Source organism: Pyrus communis, chromosome 10 (genome assembly GCF_041283825.1).
Source record: "Pyrus communis isolate YQ-2024b chromosome 10, ASM4128382v1, whole genome shotgun sequence".
Lineage (NCBI taxonomy): Eukaryota > Viridiplantae > Streptophyta > Magnoliopsida > Rosales > Rosaceae > Pyrus > Pyrus communis.
In genome coordinates, this window is record NC_142574.1 from 21,793,604 (window position 1) to 21,810,955 (window position 17,352).

At 38.7% G+C, this 17,352-nt stretch overlaps 2 protein-coding genes across 2 annotated transcripts; both read right to left on the reverse strand.

The window, feature by feature from the left end:
• Positions 1-1,425: 1,425 nt before the first annotated feature.
• LOC137730211 (pentatricopeptide repeat-containing protein At5g48910-like) lies at positions 1,426-3,807 on the reverse strand. The gene is given in 2 exon segments (XM_088677236.1): positions 1,426-3,027; positions 3,030-3,807. Coding segments are annotated over 2 exon segments (1,905 nt in total). The 5' UTR covers positions 3,580-3,807; the 3' UTR covers positions 1,426-1,672.
• Positions 3,808-5,879: 2,072 nt separating this feature from the next.
• On the reverse strand, positions 5,880-8,387 carry LOC137729301 (uncharacterized). Its single transcript, XM_068468201.2, has 4 exons — positions 7,966-8,387; positions 6,906-6,967; positions 6,676-6,780; positions 5,880-6,475 (listed from the first exon to the last, which is right to left on the reverse strand). Exons 1-4 carry the CDS (start codon positions 8,195-8,197, stop codon positions 6,326-6,328), a joined length of 549 nt encoding a protein of 182 aa, XP_068324302.2. The 5' UTR covers positions 8,198-8,387; the 3' UTR covers positions 5,880-6,325.
• Positions 8,388-17,352: the final 8,965 nt, after the last annotated feature.

A 17,352-nucleotide genomic window follows, 5' to 3' on the forward strand; every position in this document is an offset into this window, starting at 1 on the left:
CGAGATTATTTATTTTTTGTTAAGTGGTCAGCAGCTAATGAAACTTAAAAGCACTTCCTTGTTCAGCATGATGGCGACACACTGATTGCCTCTTTTGGCTTTGCACCTCATGCTGCAGTCAAGAAAAAAACAGTTGGTTTCCAAAACTGATCACTAGGTTTTAATTTTTTTCGTACCACACCCTGAAGTCTTGAAATTGTATTAACCTGCACCTTTTATTTCTTTGAATATTTAATCATTCATTAAGCGCATAAATATTAAAATGGTATCTGTATTAGAGTCATTTGACCAATTTAATTTATACGTTTTCAATTTTTTGCCAATTAGTCATCTTGTTTATCTTCATGAGCCAATTAAAAACTTTTCACCTAATCTTTGTTAAAAAATTCATAAAAATATTACAAGCTATTATAGAAAAATATTTTTAATTGAAACCCCAATCCTAGTAACACACACTTGCAACTCGACGAATGTGTTTGTAGATCCACTTCGATCCCACCTATCATCGTAGTCCTAAGAAAATTAATCCTGACCACCTCTTCTCCAACTGTGTAATTGAGTAACATCCGTAATTGAGAGAGCCATTTATTTAAATTCAAATTTTCAAAAAAATGCAAATCAATGAGAAATAACACATATAAAAGATATAACTTTCAATCTGATAAAAATTGTTAAGGTTGTGACATAGAAAAGGGGAGAGTACTTTTCTTTTAATTTTTAATTTTTAATTTAATTTAATTTTAAATTAAATAGAGAATCTTATATATAAGTTTATAATAATTTATGATTTTTTTTATTTTTTATTTTTTTAAACAAAAACTAGATAAAATGGCCCTAATTGTCTAACATAGATAAAACACGATAACCATTGACCAAATTGAAAACACAGATACTAAATTGGCGAAATGGCTATAACATAGGGACCATTTTGACATTTAAGCCTTGATTAAATTGATAAGTTTTTCTATCAATGTGGCTTACACACTGCCCATAAAAGGTTCTTATGCTCATGATGTCATTAATTTAATGAAGGATCAAACGATCAATCTAGCCAAAGGCATACAAGATGCAATTTCAATACTTTATAATGTAAATGAGAAAATTAGAACTTCCTAACACTTTTAAAAATCACCCCAGATCTCAATGATGTAAAATATAATTAGCCCTGAAAACAAAAAAACATAAATCATGCATTCCTCCAATTTAAATTTTAAATGTTGACTATTCATAAGTAAATCCAGATTACCACCATAATATTTCTTGTTTTCCCCCAAATTGAATTGCTTAATCATTATGTTTAATAATTATGGCTTTTGGCTGGAAGTCAAAGTGCCTATGAAAAAAGCCTTTTTGGTCTATGGCTGCATGCGACCTGCATGAAGATATTGGGATTGTGACTTTCGTGTTCTGCTAATCATGTGTGTCTAGCTCTGGAAACAAAAGTGTTAAACCACTAGCAAAAGCTATCATGCACTCTTCCTCTTCAATTTTTTCACTCGAGAAAGAGTGCATGATTAGTATTTTGAAGTGTAAATAATAGCTCCCGGCAATAAGTATGCATACAAGACTTCCTAACTCTGTCAAACATCACAATATTGTACATTCGTCACATAACACAATGGTTAGCTTAGAAGAGGAATCAGAATCCAATTGAATTGATATGTGTAGGCATTTACCAGTAATCCTTGCAAGAGCATAAACCATTTTCGAAGTGGTGGAAGCGCTTCCGATCCCTGACAACAATCTTGCGTTTATAAATTTTCGAGATCAACTTTATCGAAGAGTGACAATCTTCGCATATGCGTAGGTTCTTAAAAATTTGAAGACTGGTTCGATGGGCTGTACTGATTAAGCCGAAGGCAGTTGCAATCTTTTCGCTATGGTAATGTAATGCACTTTGTTTTTCTTCTTCATCCATGTTGAGCAACACTTGTGTGGTGTTAGGTCTATGGACTTCCAAGCTCAATTTTTCGGAAATTTCCTCCAACATTGAATGGATTTCTCCGGCTCTAGGATGGGATTCGTCTTCCACCACAAACTCGTGAATTGCTCCATCAAGCTCAATCGAGCTACCTCCAGGATCTTTCCTAATGTCCATATCTTTCATCCGCAATCTCACATTTGCAACTGCCTCCCAATTTCCTAAAGAGGCATACAGGTTTGAGAGAGCAACGCAGGATCCGCTATCATGAGGAGCCAAGTCCATCAAAATCTCTGCCACACGTTTGCCCATCTCGATGTTCCCTTGCATCTTGCAAGCACCGAGCAAGGCCTTCCATGTGACATCATCCGGCTGAATTGGCATGTTTAATATAAGCTCTTCAGCTTCTTCTAACAATCCGGCACGACCTAATAAATCAACCATACAACCATAATGTTCAACTCTAGGTTCTAAGCCAATTACATTAATCATATGGATGAAGAATGCTCTTCCCTTCTCCACCAAACCGGCATGGCTACAAGCACTCAAGATACCAATATATGTTACATCACTAGGCACCACACCAGCTCGTTCCATCTTGGAAAAATAATCCAGTGCATCATCAACTCGACTATGCATAGCAAGCCCACTGATTATGACATTCCAAGTAATCACATTCCTTTTAGACAGTTGCTTAAAAACTCGAAGAGCGTCCTCAATGCTCCCACACTTACAATACATATCAACCAAAGCAGAACTGAGCACGTCATCAATCCCGATTCCATTCTTACCGGCATACAAATGTATCCACTTCCCTAGTTCAAGTGCACCAAGCCGTGATATCGCAGGCAAGACACTAACCAAAGTCACATAATTTGGACGCACATTCCCAATCTGCATATCCCGGAACATTTCCACAGCCTCCTTAAAAAGCCCGTGTTGTGTGTACCCAGATATCATCGCATTCCACGACACCACACTTCTCTGAGAAATTTTATCAAACAGCTCCCTGGCAGCTCTAAAATCCCCAAGTCTTACACACCCATCAACAATCACATTCCACAAAACTACATTGCCCTCTTGCTTCCTTCCATTCAAAACACCAAAATCCCAACACTCCTATAAAACAACAAATTTGCATCCTTCATAACCTCACACATTACATACATCCTCACAAGATTGCTCACAACAAACCCATCATTTTCCAATCCAAACTTCACAGCCATGCCATGAACACACTTACCCACCTCAAGATTCCCCATTTTTGCACAGGCTTTGAGCACAGAGGGGAAGGTGAACTTATTGGGTCCCACAGAACCATCAGCAACAATTTGAGAAAAGAAGAAGAGGGCATCGTGCGAGTGGTCGTTAACAGAGCTCTCTGCGAGAGCTCTGATGATTATGTTCCAAGAAAAGCAATTGGACTTCTCCATTTGGGTGAAAACTGATCGGGCGCATTGGATACTGCAGTGGGTTGAGAGGGCGTAGAAGCGGAGGATTTCGGCGGCGGCGAGGGGGTCATGGATTTGGCGGGTTTTGATGAAGTGGGCGTGGACTTGGTGCAGGTCTCTGATGGTTTTGCATGATGTAATTTGTGGGAAGAGGGAAGATGGGTGAGAGGGAGGCGGAATTGTGGGGTTGCAGATGGTGGGGGTCATGGCGGAGCTGGGAATGTTTGGTGACGGAGAAAGAGTTTGGGCTCAGCTCCGTAGAATATGGGTATTACAGTATCATCATGAAGCTTGCCATCTCAGATTATTTTTTATTTTTTCGACTGGACGGTTCAGATTTTATTTAGGATTCAATAATTATTAAGAAAAATATTAAATTTAAGGAATATGCTGAAGCTAGAAACTATTTAGCTGATGATGCACCATAAGGATTTTTTTTAAAGGGAATTTTAACGAAAAGTCTACAGTACTGTTCACTTTAACAAAAAATCATATTTTTACACTAAAAAGTCAATTATGGTACTATTCACTTTACGCTTGATTTTGTCCTTATCCTTAAAACTCAAAGTTTTCAAGCCCTTTTCATTAGTTTTTTTTTTTTTTTTAAATTTTTGATTTCATTTATTGACGATAATTATTTCTTTAACAAGGACTTTTTTTTTTTTTTTTTGGTTAATCAAAGTAAATTTTATTTTTTGGAATAAACGATATTATCTACACTAAAGGGGAGGGGGTGGGCTTCGCTTCACAATGGGCTAGCATAATGTGGTTCAAACTCGCATTTGACGAGAATCGAACCTAATACCTCTTATTTACAAGTGAAGAGGAATACCACTAGACCGTAGTACTAAATAGTAAGTAAATTTTATTAAAAAAGAAAGCTAGTATATGGTAAGGACAACTCAAAAAGAAAGTCCATAAAAGCCAAGCAAAAGCCCAACTCGATAAAAGAAAATAACAATAAAATGGGCCCAAAGTGAGCAGCCCGAAGCAACAAACAACCAGAAAAGCCTAGACATGAAAATGTAAAGCAGACGCCACCACCAAAACAGAACCACCGCTACCGCAGATCTGCCCGCGTTGAACACTCCCATAATCCTACCAAATAGTGCAAAATGCAATTTAAATGCTACGAGCCACCAAAGCGCACATCCAGAGGAGATCATAGGAAGAGACACCAAATGAAACGAGCAGCAAGAGTAGATGGTTGTAATTTCACGTTGAGGAGCGATATTTGGAAAGGAGCAAGGCATAAAAGCCAGATCTGAGATAAACTCAGGGACAATTGAGACCAAGCTCAGAGCAATCTCAAACACAAAATGCTTAGAGAGAAAAAAGCTGAAAGCTAAATGCATAAAAAGTAAATCCAAATCATCAACCATGGTGGTTTAGAAGAGTGAAAAACGGGATGGAGTCGGGAGAAAAAAAAGGGGGGATGGGGAGGTAAGGGGAAAACAGAGGGAGAAAAGGGAAGATATAGAGGTAATAGAAGGTTAAAGAAAGGGGAAGACAGAGGAGGACGAAAAAACAAGGAGAGAAGGGGAGAAAGGGAGGAATCAGAGGATGGGAGAAGGGGGAAGAAGGAAGAGGGCAAGGAGGGACAGGCACTGGGTTGCAGTCGACCCCAAGCTGGAGCAAGGAGCCGACAACAAGGAAGGTTTCAGAATTTTAGGGGTTCATGAGAGTGAAATTTAATATTTGAAACCTAAATCTAAGTGACCAAAAATCTTCTTCATGAAGATACTTGGTGAAGGAGAAAGAGTTTGAGTTGAGTTACGTGGAAAAGGAATGCTAGCTACTTTTCCATTGTGAACTCCACTTGCACATCAATCTAAGAAATTAATTCTCTAAAAATATGCACTTAGTACTAAAGTTTAGTGATATCCCTCTTCATTTGTAAGTGAGAGGTCTTATAACAATGGTTGTGTGGGAAGCCATTGACAATAGAGAATGTGGAGGTTGCTCTACCCCAAGCCAATGTAGTAAGGATCAAGATCAAATATACCTCACTTTGTCACACTGATGCCCACATCTGGAAGGCCCGGGTCAGCATTGCAAATCTATATGCTCTTGTTTCCAATTTTTTTTTGTAACTTCTGGTCTATTACTACTTATATGTTGATCTTTGAAATCAACAGGTTATTGCTGAGATGACCAACGGTGGGGTTGATGGTAGCAGAGAGCGCACCGGCAACATCAATCCCCTCATGTCTGCTTATGAATGTGTTCATGATGTATGTTTACTTGCCTCACAAGTTACATTGTCATTGTTTAATGATGGAACTACGATTGGTTCTAACATGAAATGGTTCCGAAATATAATCCGGCGATCGCGGAATGGCTAAGGGAAGAGAGAAGTGGTCTAGGACTAGGGTACTGGTTTGTGTATCTACTGCATATGCGTGATTTTCTACTATCTTCTTCATTCTGTGCTACTCATCAATCCAGTTGTGATTCCCGGTGAGTAGCATTCTGAAATTTCTAGTTCAACAAGAAGAAAGAGAAAATAATTCAAAGATTAAATTCTTTAGTTTTTGAGAAAATAAGATTGTAAACCATATATCTTAACGGCTCATAAAAGGAAGTGCGATAATCACTTCGCAGCGTACTCATTTCTCTCTGTCTCCCTCTCGTCTTGCAACTTATCGTACACGCCTTTCTCTCCGTCTCATTTTATCATGCTGCCACTAATAACTATATTAACCGTGACAATTTCCTACCATCAATGCCAACTTCTGCAGAAAAGACCATTCTTTTGTGTATAATAAGATCTCCATGAGCTTTGCAAAGATTAAAACTAATTAACTTCCCGTCAACTTTCCGAAAAGGACGGCTCCTCACAGTCAGGTTCGCTACGCTAGGCCTTTCCTAACAGCTTAAACCAGCAAATGAGAGATTTTTGTTCTGTCAATGAAGATACCTTGTTCCATTCCACGGTCCACCCATGTGTCTGTTACTTGTACTTCTCCATGATTCTTCTGGCTTCTTCTAGACTGTCGTCTATCCCGTCCTCCTTTGGCGTTGAGGTGGTGCCTCCACCCCCCCCGGGCCCTTCATCCTTATTCAAAGCAATGAATATAAAGTATACAAGTCCCATCGTAGCCTGTTATCATACAATGCTTACTTCAATACAATTACTTATCATATATGTACTTTACAAATACAGGACTATCTAATATCTATATAAGAACAATCTTCTCTTATTGACGATAAATTGTCTACGTATTATCTCATTTCTTTATAGTAAGGCAGCAAAATACGCAATTTACTGTTCTTGGAGGAGGAAAGAAATGGACAACATACCAGCGCAAAGAAAGCTGTAGACAGGAAAGATTTGAGCACAAACAGTGAAAGTGTCAATGCAACTATAGTCACAGAAACCCTTGCAACTGGTCTCGGTACTGAATTCTACCATCCCCAAAGCAAAATGAAAACAAAATATTAACAATCTCCAATTTGTACAGAAAGAAAGAAAAACACCGGGCACTGAAATGCAAATCGTCGCAAGAAAGGGGAGACCCTATAGAACTTACCGGGACAAGATTGGTTCCTGCCTCAACTCCATCTCTCCCAACCTTCCATGCGGTTTGCAGAACTATTTACATAATTTACACCAGCAGTTAACACACATGTAAAAATAAACAACAGTAACTATATGCTCTCTTGTATGAGCAGGACAGCAACAAAAGTAGTTCATGTGATGCTAACAACATTGAATTTGATGTGAATTTAAGTTTTAAGAACAAAATAACGTCCTCCATGTGATAATGTAACTCAACCACAAACCTAACATCTTATCCTAACACTTAAAAAATTTTGACTCAAAATTAGCCTGCATTTAAAGGTCGTAATAGAAATACCTTCTTGGACTCATGCAATTGGAAGTGGATCCTCCATACAAGTTTTCCGTTGACGAAAACTGAAAAAAAACTAATAAGGGGACCTATTCTTATGAACCTATAAACGTAAAAGAAAAAAATGCCACATAACCAAAATTGCCCCAAGAAAATCACACTTGCTACACATTGCACATCAGTAATCAGTTAGTCTTGCACCCGCCAAATATTAGGCTCTCATGGATTATGCATTATTAGCCAGTTCCCTCAACTATAGTCTAAAATCGGGTTCCCCTCTTTAATCTTACGGCAACAAGATTCTAGTATTCACAAAAATTATCATTCTAGTTACAACTTCACTAAAAGAGCCTCTATGTAGAAATCATCGCATTTGTTTTTCGGGCCAGGCACATTCTACTAACCAAAAATCACCCGAATTTTTAAAGTTTTTGGACAACGCAGTGAATTGTTAAACTATATCTAACTCTAGAGACTACAAAATTCCATAATCTAACTGAAAACCAGCATGCTTTCTGCATACATATGCACATTACTTCCTACTCACCATTACCGTTCAGCTGCAATAGCATTATTTATCAAAACCCAGAAACCAAAAACCAAAAACAGAAAAAACTCAATTCAGAAAACAGAAAATTACAAGAACCCATCAAATAAAAATGTTCAGGGATGCCAATCAACAAGTACAAAATCAAAAGAGAAAGTAGAACAGCAACAAAAGCAGCGAAATGCAGCTAACCTTTGAAGAAGTTGGACTGTGAAGCAAACACAACAGGAACCACAGAGCGATGATTCTGAGTCCTCCGCCTCTTAATCCGAATAGCTGACGGTAAAGTCTGTTTCTTTAATCTAAAAGATGAACTGGAGGAGAAGAGCTGAGAGTTGGACAAAGCTAGGGTTTGATTCTTGTAACAATTTGGGGATTGTGGGGTTATGCAGCACAGGCTTTGCAGCATAACCGAACCGGCCATTGAGTTATCTTTCTGCAAAAATGTCACGGAAGATTAATTGGGAGAGCTTCAACCGCCATTTGAGGTTTTACACAGATAAGGAGGAGATAGTTTAAGACTCTCTCTCAGCCTCACAAGCAGAGCGTTGGAAGGGTCTACAATGGCCAAATGGAACAGAGTTATTATTTTTCTGTGGGCCTTTTTTCATGGGCCAATTTTATATGTCTTTCTAAGAGGTTTTTTTTTATATCGGCCCTCATTTTTCAATTTTGTTGATTAAATATCTGTTCATTTTAAGAATCTGATTAAACATCAAGGGGACCGGCTGCTCCAACAACTCAAATCGCCAGACTAAGTAGCTCCAGCACATTCAGGTTATTGGGCTGAGGGGGAGCTCGAGGGAGAGCTCAAGCGCAAATCCAAGGTCCAAGCGCCTGAGGGGGATTGACGTCAGCTACCTTATTAAAAATTTTGCGTCAGACGCGTGTGCGAGTGGGGGTGAGTCACTGACAAGATTTGTAGGCGATGGGGCCCGTGCTGGATAGGCTGTTTGTAGTCGTTGCTGGGTGCAACGTGGCACCCTTTCGGTCGTTGGATTTCAATGACTATTTTTTCTAGACCGTTCGATTTAACGGTAAATAAAAATTTCAAAACTCCCCCAACGACAGATGACGTGGCACAATTTGGTCTTTTCGATTCCAGATCAATAGTCCAAGTTTTTCGGCTTTCAAAATTTAAAAAAATGATATGTTACTGTTATGCCACGTGTCACAATCTGGAGGGTTGGATTTCAAATATTGTGTAATCCAATGGTATAAATTAATTAAGTTAATAAAAATTAAAAAAAAAAATCAGAAAAAAAATTGAAAAAAATTATTTTATTTCTATAAATACCTTATCATTATCTTCCACCTTACACCACACATTCATATTTTCTCAAATACTTTCAACCACATTCCAATCTTTCTCTCAAAGTTTATATATACTTTTGTTTCAAAAAAAAAAAAAAAAGGCAATAATGCAGGTACAAATTGGACACTTACTGAAGATGTTGCATTGTGTTCTAGCTGGGTTGAAGTTACTCATGATCTAATTACGGGTAATGAGATGCAGTTGCGAGAAATGTGGAGTAATATTCATTCCCTTTTTCTTGAGAAAATTGGTGGCAAAAGAACAGAACAATCGCTCTCAAGTCATTGGAGAATACCCAGCCAATCGTTTACTCATTAGAGAAACACCTTGGCACAATCTAGTACTAATATTCGAAGTGGGGAAAATTACGCGGATCAGGTAACAATATATTATTTATTTGTTTGTACTATACCCAAATTTACATTAGCTATTTTGATTATAATTTTGTCTTCTGCCACATTTTGTAGACACTTTAAATACAAGCTTGGTATAATGCCAAAAACAAAAAAACAAAAAAAAGTATTCAACCGGTAGGAATGTTGGAATATTGTCAAAGATTGTCCCAAATTCAGAGTTGTGCCTGTCTATCACATCCCAGCCCGGGCCCCCACCACATCCCGGGCTCGACTCCATCGTAACACGATATTGTCCGTTTTGGGCCCCGACCACGTCCTCACGGTTTCATTTCTAGGAACTCGCGCGAGCAGAACTTCCCAATGGGTCACCCATCCTAGGAATGCACTGGCCCCTACTCGCTTAACTTCGGAAACCAGTGAGCTCCCAAAAGGCCTCGTGCTAGGTAAAGATGAGAATATACATATAAGGCTTACAGGATCCACTCTCCTGGACGATGTGGGATGTAACAATCCACCCTCCTTAGGGGCTTGATGTCCTCGTCGGCACACTTCCGGCCAATTCACCCCCTTAGGGGCCCGACGTCCTCGTCGGCACACTTCCGGCCAGGGATTGGCTCTGATACCAAATTGTCATATACCGGCCCGATCCCTCACCATAGTCTGGGCTCGACTCCGCCGTAGCACGATATTATCCGCTTTGGGCCCCGACCACGCCCTCACGGTTTTGTTTCTAGGAACTCACACGAGAACTTCCCAATGGGTCACCCATCATGGGATTGCTCTCGCACGCTACTCGCTTAACTTTGGAGTTCCGATGAACTCTGAAACCAGTGAACTCCCAAAAGGCCTCGTGCTAGGTAGAGATGAGAATATACATATAAGGCTTACGTGATCCACTCCCCTAGGCGATGTGGGATGTAACAATCCACCCGCTTTAGGGGCCCGACGTCCTCGTCGGCACACTTCCGGCCAAGGATTAGCTATAATACCAAATTGTCACATCCCGGGCTCGACTCCGCCGTAGATATTGTCTGCTTTGGGCCCCGACCACGCCCTCACGCTTTTGTTTCTAGGAACTCACACGAGAACTTCCCAATGGGTCACCCATCATGGGATTGCTCTTGCGCGTTACTCGCTTAACTTGGGAGTTCCAATAAACTCCAAAACCAGTGAGCTCCCAAAAGGCCTCGTGCTAGGTAGAGATGAGAATATACATATAAAACTTACATGATCCACTCCCCTGGGCGATGTGGGATGTAGCACTGTCGGTCCAGAAGCTGTCATGAATATCACCCCTCTATACTTTACGCCAGATCACAACTCGTATGTTCATGAAAGTTACACAAAACAAGTGTCGGAAGCGACCTCTGAGCACGTGTCGGGGTCGACCCGTTATCCACTCAGGCCTCAAGGTAAGAAGGCTTCAAAGAGAAGAGGGAGTTCTTCCAAGAATGATTATGCAAAATATATGGAAGAACTTGCACGCCAAGGTGAATTACTTTGGTGAGGGAAATGGCTAAATTTGAGGCTGATAAGGCTAGAGATAAGGCAAAAGCTGTAGCTGTTGAGAGATTATTTCAAGCTAATGAAAGAGAAAGAGATATACTTAGGCAAGAAAGGGAGATGCTTAAAGAAGAAAGAATGGCTCAACAAGATCATGACATTATGAATACGCCTGTAAATGCGATGCATCCGAATTCTAAATATTTTTGGAATTTGGAGAAAGTGGACGTGGTGTGAAGGAGGCGTACAAGAGACGAAGGAGCAAGTGGAGATGGTCCTAGCACCACAAATTGGTTAGGTGATGATTTTCTATTCACGAGTGACTAGGGAATTTGTTGTATAATCGGAGCCCATAATTTTCCAATCACTTTGGGTTGTAATTTTGTATTTATTTAATTTGGTACTTTATGTAATTTCTGTATTTATTGAATTTAGTACTTTATGTAATTTCGTATTTATTTAATTTAGTACTTTATTTAAACTAAGAGTATCTTGATTTAATTTGGTACTTTATTTAAACTAAGGGTATCTTGATTTAATTTGGTACTTTATTTAAACTAAGAGAATCTTAATTCAAACAACATAAACACACCAAATAAAATTACATAAGCACACCAAAAAAAAAAAAAAAAAAAAAAAAACACTAAATGAACTTAAAAAACACACCAAATAATAAAAAAAAAACGCACTAAATGAATTTAATAAACACACCAAACAAACTAAAAGCATTCTTCTTCCACCACAAGCTTGTTTTTAAGTTTCGTGAGCTTGTTTCAATGACCACAAGTGTTCTATCAAGTCACTTTGCCGGGCTTTGTGATAGTATGAGGATTGAAGTGAAGTATATCGTTGAATGAGCCTTACATTGTAACGTCTATCCCTTTTTAATAGCTCGTATTGCATGGGTTCTTCGGTGGCATCATGAGCGCAATATTTCTGTGTTTTGGAATTGTTCATCGTGTTTGGCTCAAATTCATTTACGGCCTCATAATCATACTTATCTTCCACAATCATGTTATGAAGAATGATACACGTCATCATGATGGATCGAAGCGACCCTAAATCAAACAATCTGGCAACACCCCTGACAATCGCCTAACGAGCTTAGAGGATACCAAATTAACACTCCACATCCTTCCTACACCCTTCTTGACATCTTACGAAGTGTTTTTCCTTTTCACTTTGTGGACGTGACATTCTTTTGACAAAATGATATCCACATTGGGTAAATGCTATATGCTAGGTAGTATGCCCCTGAGTGTATGGTTTCATTGATTGTATATGTGACTTGAGGAGCTCTTCCTTGCAGGATATCGTTGAACATGGGGGATTGAGCAAGGACATTGAGGTCATTTTGAGCTCTTGAAACACCGAAAAAGCATGCTAAATCCATGTATCAAATGATGACATCGCTTCCAAAATGATACTTTTGGCTCATTTTATGTCCTTATAAGCTCTTTGCCATGCATTTGGATAATTTTTCCAGGTCCAGTGCATACCGTTGATGCTTCCAATCATACCAAAGAAACCTCGCAACTCACCATTCTTCATAAGCCTTTGCAAGTCCATTGTCGTGGGTTTCCAGAGGTACTTTTTGGTGTAGGTAGATTTGATTGCGGAGCAAAACTGATTAGGGACTCCAAAATGGTTGTTTTTCCCATCTTCGCTGTCTCATTCACTTGGTCTGCAAATGTTCCATATACAAGCATCTGCAAGGAAGCATTAATGTTTTGCTCAGGAAGGAGACCCATGACACCAAAATCATCATTCTTTTGCACAAAGTAAGAATCATGGTTGCAAATTCATGATTTTGTTGAACCAATGTCATTGCATTATAAAACAACGTCTAAAGTACGCATTAGGGAATGCACTGTTACGATCAAAATAATCATCCCAGAGATTCTTACCTCGTCGTTGCCTGCTTCTATCAATGTTTGTGGAATGCATGTGCCTGGAGATCTCAGCCACAACTTGGATGACTCGACGAGAATGTGAGACTGTTTAACTTCTTGCTTCATCATCTCTTTTTCTACGCTCATCATCCTCTTCCTCTTCCATCTCATTTTCTCCCTCTTGGAGATTGAACATTTCTTCCCCATGCTTAAACAATTCTTTCTCTTGTTCATCAATTTCCCCCAACATCCTTGAAGAAGACATTGTAAGAATGAATGAGAAACTATGAATAAGGATAGAGATTTTGATTTTAGTGTGTGATTTCTGAGGATGGATGGTGGGTTATATGGAGAAAAAAAGAAGAAAGGATTAGGTTGTAGATAATACCATGTGGCACGCCGTGATTTGTTAAAAATCTTAACGAATTCTATCCTCAAAGATTCTAAACAGATTGTGACATGTGGCGCGACGGGATTGGTTAAAAATCTTATTGGAAATCTATCCTCAATGATTTTTAAAAGGTAACAACACGTGGCGTGATGAAATTGGATAAAATCTTATTGAAATCTATCACAAAAAGTTGTATCGAAATCTATCACCAAAAATTGCACTTTCGGATAATGACACGTAGCTTGACGAGACTGGTTAAAATTTCTATCCGAAATTACAAATAAAATTATTTTTTAAAATAAAAAAATAGTAATATTTTATTACCTATTGCTATGGCTATTTAGTTTAGGCGTGGAGATGTAAAATGCAATTACTGTTCATTAAATGTAGTTACTATTCATTGGAGGGGATTCAATTGCCTATTGCCATGGGGAGCCCTTACACACTAAAATTGCTCTCAGCCTCACAAGTAGAGCATTGGAAATGGCCTACTAATGGTGAAATGTAACAGAGTTATTATTTTTCCATGAACCTTTTTCATGGGCCAATTTTAAATGTCTTTTCAAGAGACGTTTTGATATAGGTGCCTCATTTTTTAATTTCGTTGATTAAACTTCTGTTCATTTTAAGAATTTGATTAAATATTTTTTTTTTCACAATTTTATTAGAGGTATGTTTAATTTAATTGGTACATTGAATATGGGTACATTTGATTTATGGTATAGGCTTTTTAGCCAAAATGGTCTCTGAGATTTGCATAACTCACTTTAGTCCATGAGATTTGAAACCAATAGAAGTGGTCCTTAATATTGTCTATCATTAATTACTTTGGTCATTCTATGAAAAATCTTCATTAAATAAGAATAAAATAACAAAAATACCCTCAATTTTTTGTCAAATCATTTTGGCCTATTGTTTGTTAAATTGAGCGTATTTTTGTCATTTTGATCCTTATTTTAACATATTTTTTCACGGAATCTTACACCCCACCCCCAATTATATGTATAATTCCATAATTTTCCCAAAAGTTCAATGGAATTATCAATGTAGTCTCTAGTTCTTTACCCAATCTGGATCTAAAAGTCGGATTTTCTCTACCCTCAAGCTGCCACGTGGCAGCACCCCAACTCTCCCCACTTCTCTTTTTCTTTCCCCCACCCCGAGACCTTACTTTCAATTCTCTCTCTACACTCACTCTCCCCCTCTCGAAACCCACTCACTTTCTCACCCCTTGACCCACATCTAAGAGCATCCACACCCTCCCCAACGTTAACGGCATCATCATCATCATCAACACCTTGTCGTCGCCTCTCTTTCGTCGCTGCGAGGTGTGGCAAAGCCCATAAAAAGAAAAACTCTTCAGCGAGATTTCTCGTCCCTCCATTTCGGGTAAGCCTCGGGATCCTTGAACACTCTCCATTTTCGTCATTGTGGCTTAATTCTAACCTAGATTTAGTTATGGATTGTGGTTTTAAGCACTGTTTCGGCTGGGGAAGCAAAACCCATTCCAGTGAGCTGTGGGTGTCGAGAGGAAATCCGACCATCACCAGTCGTTCTATGGTGAACCAAAGGTATCAAATCACTCTTCTCACTTTCGTCTACATGTTGATACCTAGATCGGGGCCTAGGGTCTTTGTTTGTCGTCGACCGAAGGTGGGAAAGCTTCGGTGTCCTTTCACCGTCAGGCCTTCAAGCCATTTCTCAAACACCTTAGGCCTTAGGGTTGTGACACTAAGCCCAAAACCTTTTCCTTTTTGTTTTTAATTATTTTTCTAAAACTAAAGCCTTTGGGCCTTATCTGTTAAGGCCCTAAGCCTTTTAAGCTATACCCAAAAACCCTTCTATCTGGGCCAGGCATTAAGCCTGGGCCCGTGTGTTTAAAACCCAGGGGTTATGGCCTTAGGGTCAAATAGAACTTGGGCTTCCAGCCCAACCTTAAGCCTACTTCCTTAAACCCATTAACCCTAAACCCTTTTCCCTTGGGCCAAGTACCAGCCCACTAACCAAGGCCCATACCTAGTTGACCCAATCCCAGGCCCGTTGGCTTTGACCCGGTCAACGGTCAGCGTTGACGTTGACTTTGACCGATCAACGGTCAATGTTGACTTTGACCGTTAACTTTTCGGGTTTTCATCTGGGACCCCTCCTAGGCTATTTTTGAAGTCTTTAACCCATTTTCGACGTTCGTATTCCCAAATTAAGTCGTTTGAGTAGAGTTGACTAAATGTTCCATTTATGTGCTTAGGGGCAATTATCTGTGGCGTTTCCTTATCCGCTAGGTGGCGTGGCTTTTCGACGGCAAAGTACTGTGAGTGTCCTTCTAAAATGCATGTTTTAATAATTGAAATGCATACATGGAAAAACATGATTTAAAAATTATGTTCTATTAAATGCTTTGAGATAACATGCTTACTGAGGCTAGATTGAATTACTACTATTTTTCCTCTAACTCGTGTTCTTTATAGAATATCTGATGGATGACAATATACTATTTAGAACATGTTTAGAACACCTCTTTATAATATAGATGATGGATGATTTTATACTATGAAGTTGCCTTTCAAATAAATGTGTGTTTAATGGTTTTGTACTTACCTAATGGTCCTTATTCCGCTACGGGGTGAGGGATAGATTCCGTCCCGGGTGACGGTTATGATGTTGGCATAGGGCCTGAAGATGGTTTTCCTCTGGCTATTAGCACAGGGACGGGGAGTTGGCATGGGGCCTGGGGGTTATCGGACATTCACTAGTGATTATTATTTATACGAGATATGTTTTGAGACATTGCACGGGCATGCTAGGTTTCGGTAAACCTATTTTTATCATGATATATGTGTTTTCATAAAACCTGGGAGTTAGTATATTGATAACTGTTTTACTATATGTATATCAACTTGGTCCACTAATGCTTATTTTACGCCCCCTTCAGGACATAGGAACAAGGATTTTGATCTGAGCTATGAAGCATTCCCCTACCAATGATATCTTGCTATATTCTCTCTGCTTCGGCATCTATTGCAATAACACTTTGTCTATCTTAAATTTTCGCTCGTACTTTGTATTAGACGTATGCTCTGAACATGTCATGCATTATCTTAATATTAAATTGTTAGTAGTTGAACTTTAGTATTGTGTTATTCGTCCCTATTGCATGATTAGTCCCAAATTATATGCATGTTTTTGATGTGTTATAAAACTAAGCACTCAAATTAAACCCTTTTGTTGACAATTGTAGTATATATGCATGTAGGGATCGTTCTAGGCCGGGGATTAGGAAGGATTGCTAATCTACTTAAAACTGATTCAAAAACACTAAACTAGGCTTAAAAACTCTTAACTAGACTCAAAGGACTCAAAACAAACTAAAGAGACTCAAAACAACACAAAATAATCAAATAGACTCAAACTAGACACTAAAGAGTGATTTGGACGAAAATTGATTTTAACTTGACTCAAAACACTTAAAAACACAAGTTTGGACATATTTTAACTAATTTGACACAACAAAGTAAAGGGGATTGGGTTTTTGACAAATTTAAAACTTAAACAAACAGATTGCAGAAAACTAAGTAAAAGGTACGAATTTGGGTGAATTGACGAGTGAGTGGCTAGCCAGATGGTCCTTCTTCACACATGACACACTTGCATACAAATCGATTTCCAGTTGCTTTTCCAATAAACCATGAACCTCAACGCCCCAGATTAACCGTGAACAACACTAATTAACCTTCAGATTCCTTAAGTTATTGAATTGGATGGAATACACATCGGCATCCAAATTATTCTTCAATAGTTCCCTACATGAACAGCATAATAGAGATACAATCAAAGATCATTAAGCTTTGTGAAAATCATAAACATTGACAATGCATTAATAACTATGAACAACATGATACTCTTGCCAGGAATCTACTTAACATGATTGTGACTAGCAACCTCCACTACTTGCAAATATAAGTTCATAAAGATTACGTGAAACTCCCTTATTTTAGCATCAAATTCATGCATGCAAACTAAGTGTGCACCCTTAATCAACAAACAAGAATAAGTTCTTAATCAAGCAGTTTAAGTAATTTGCATTCACGATTTATGAAATCACAACTGGAAGTAATCAATTCATAT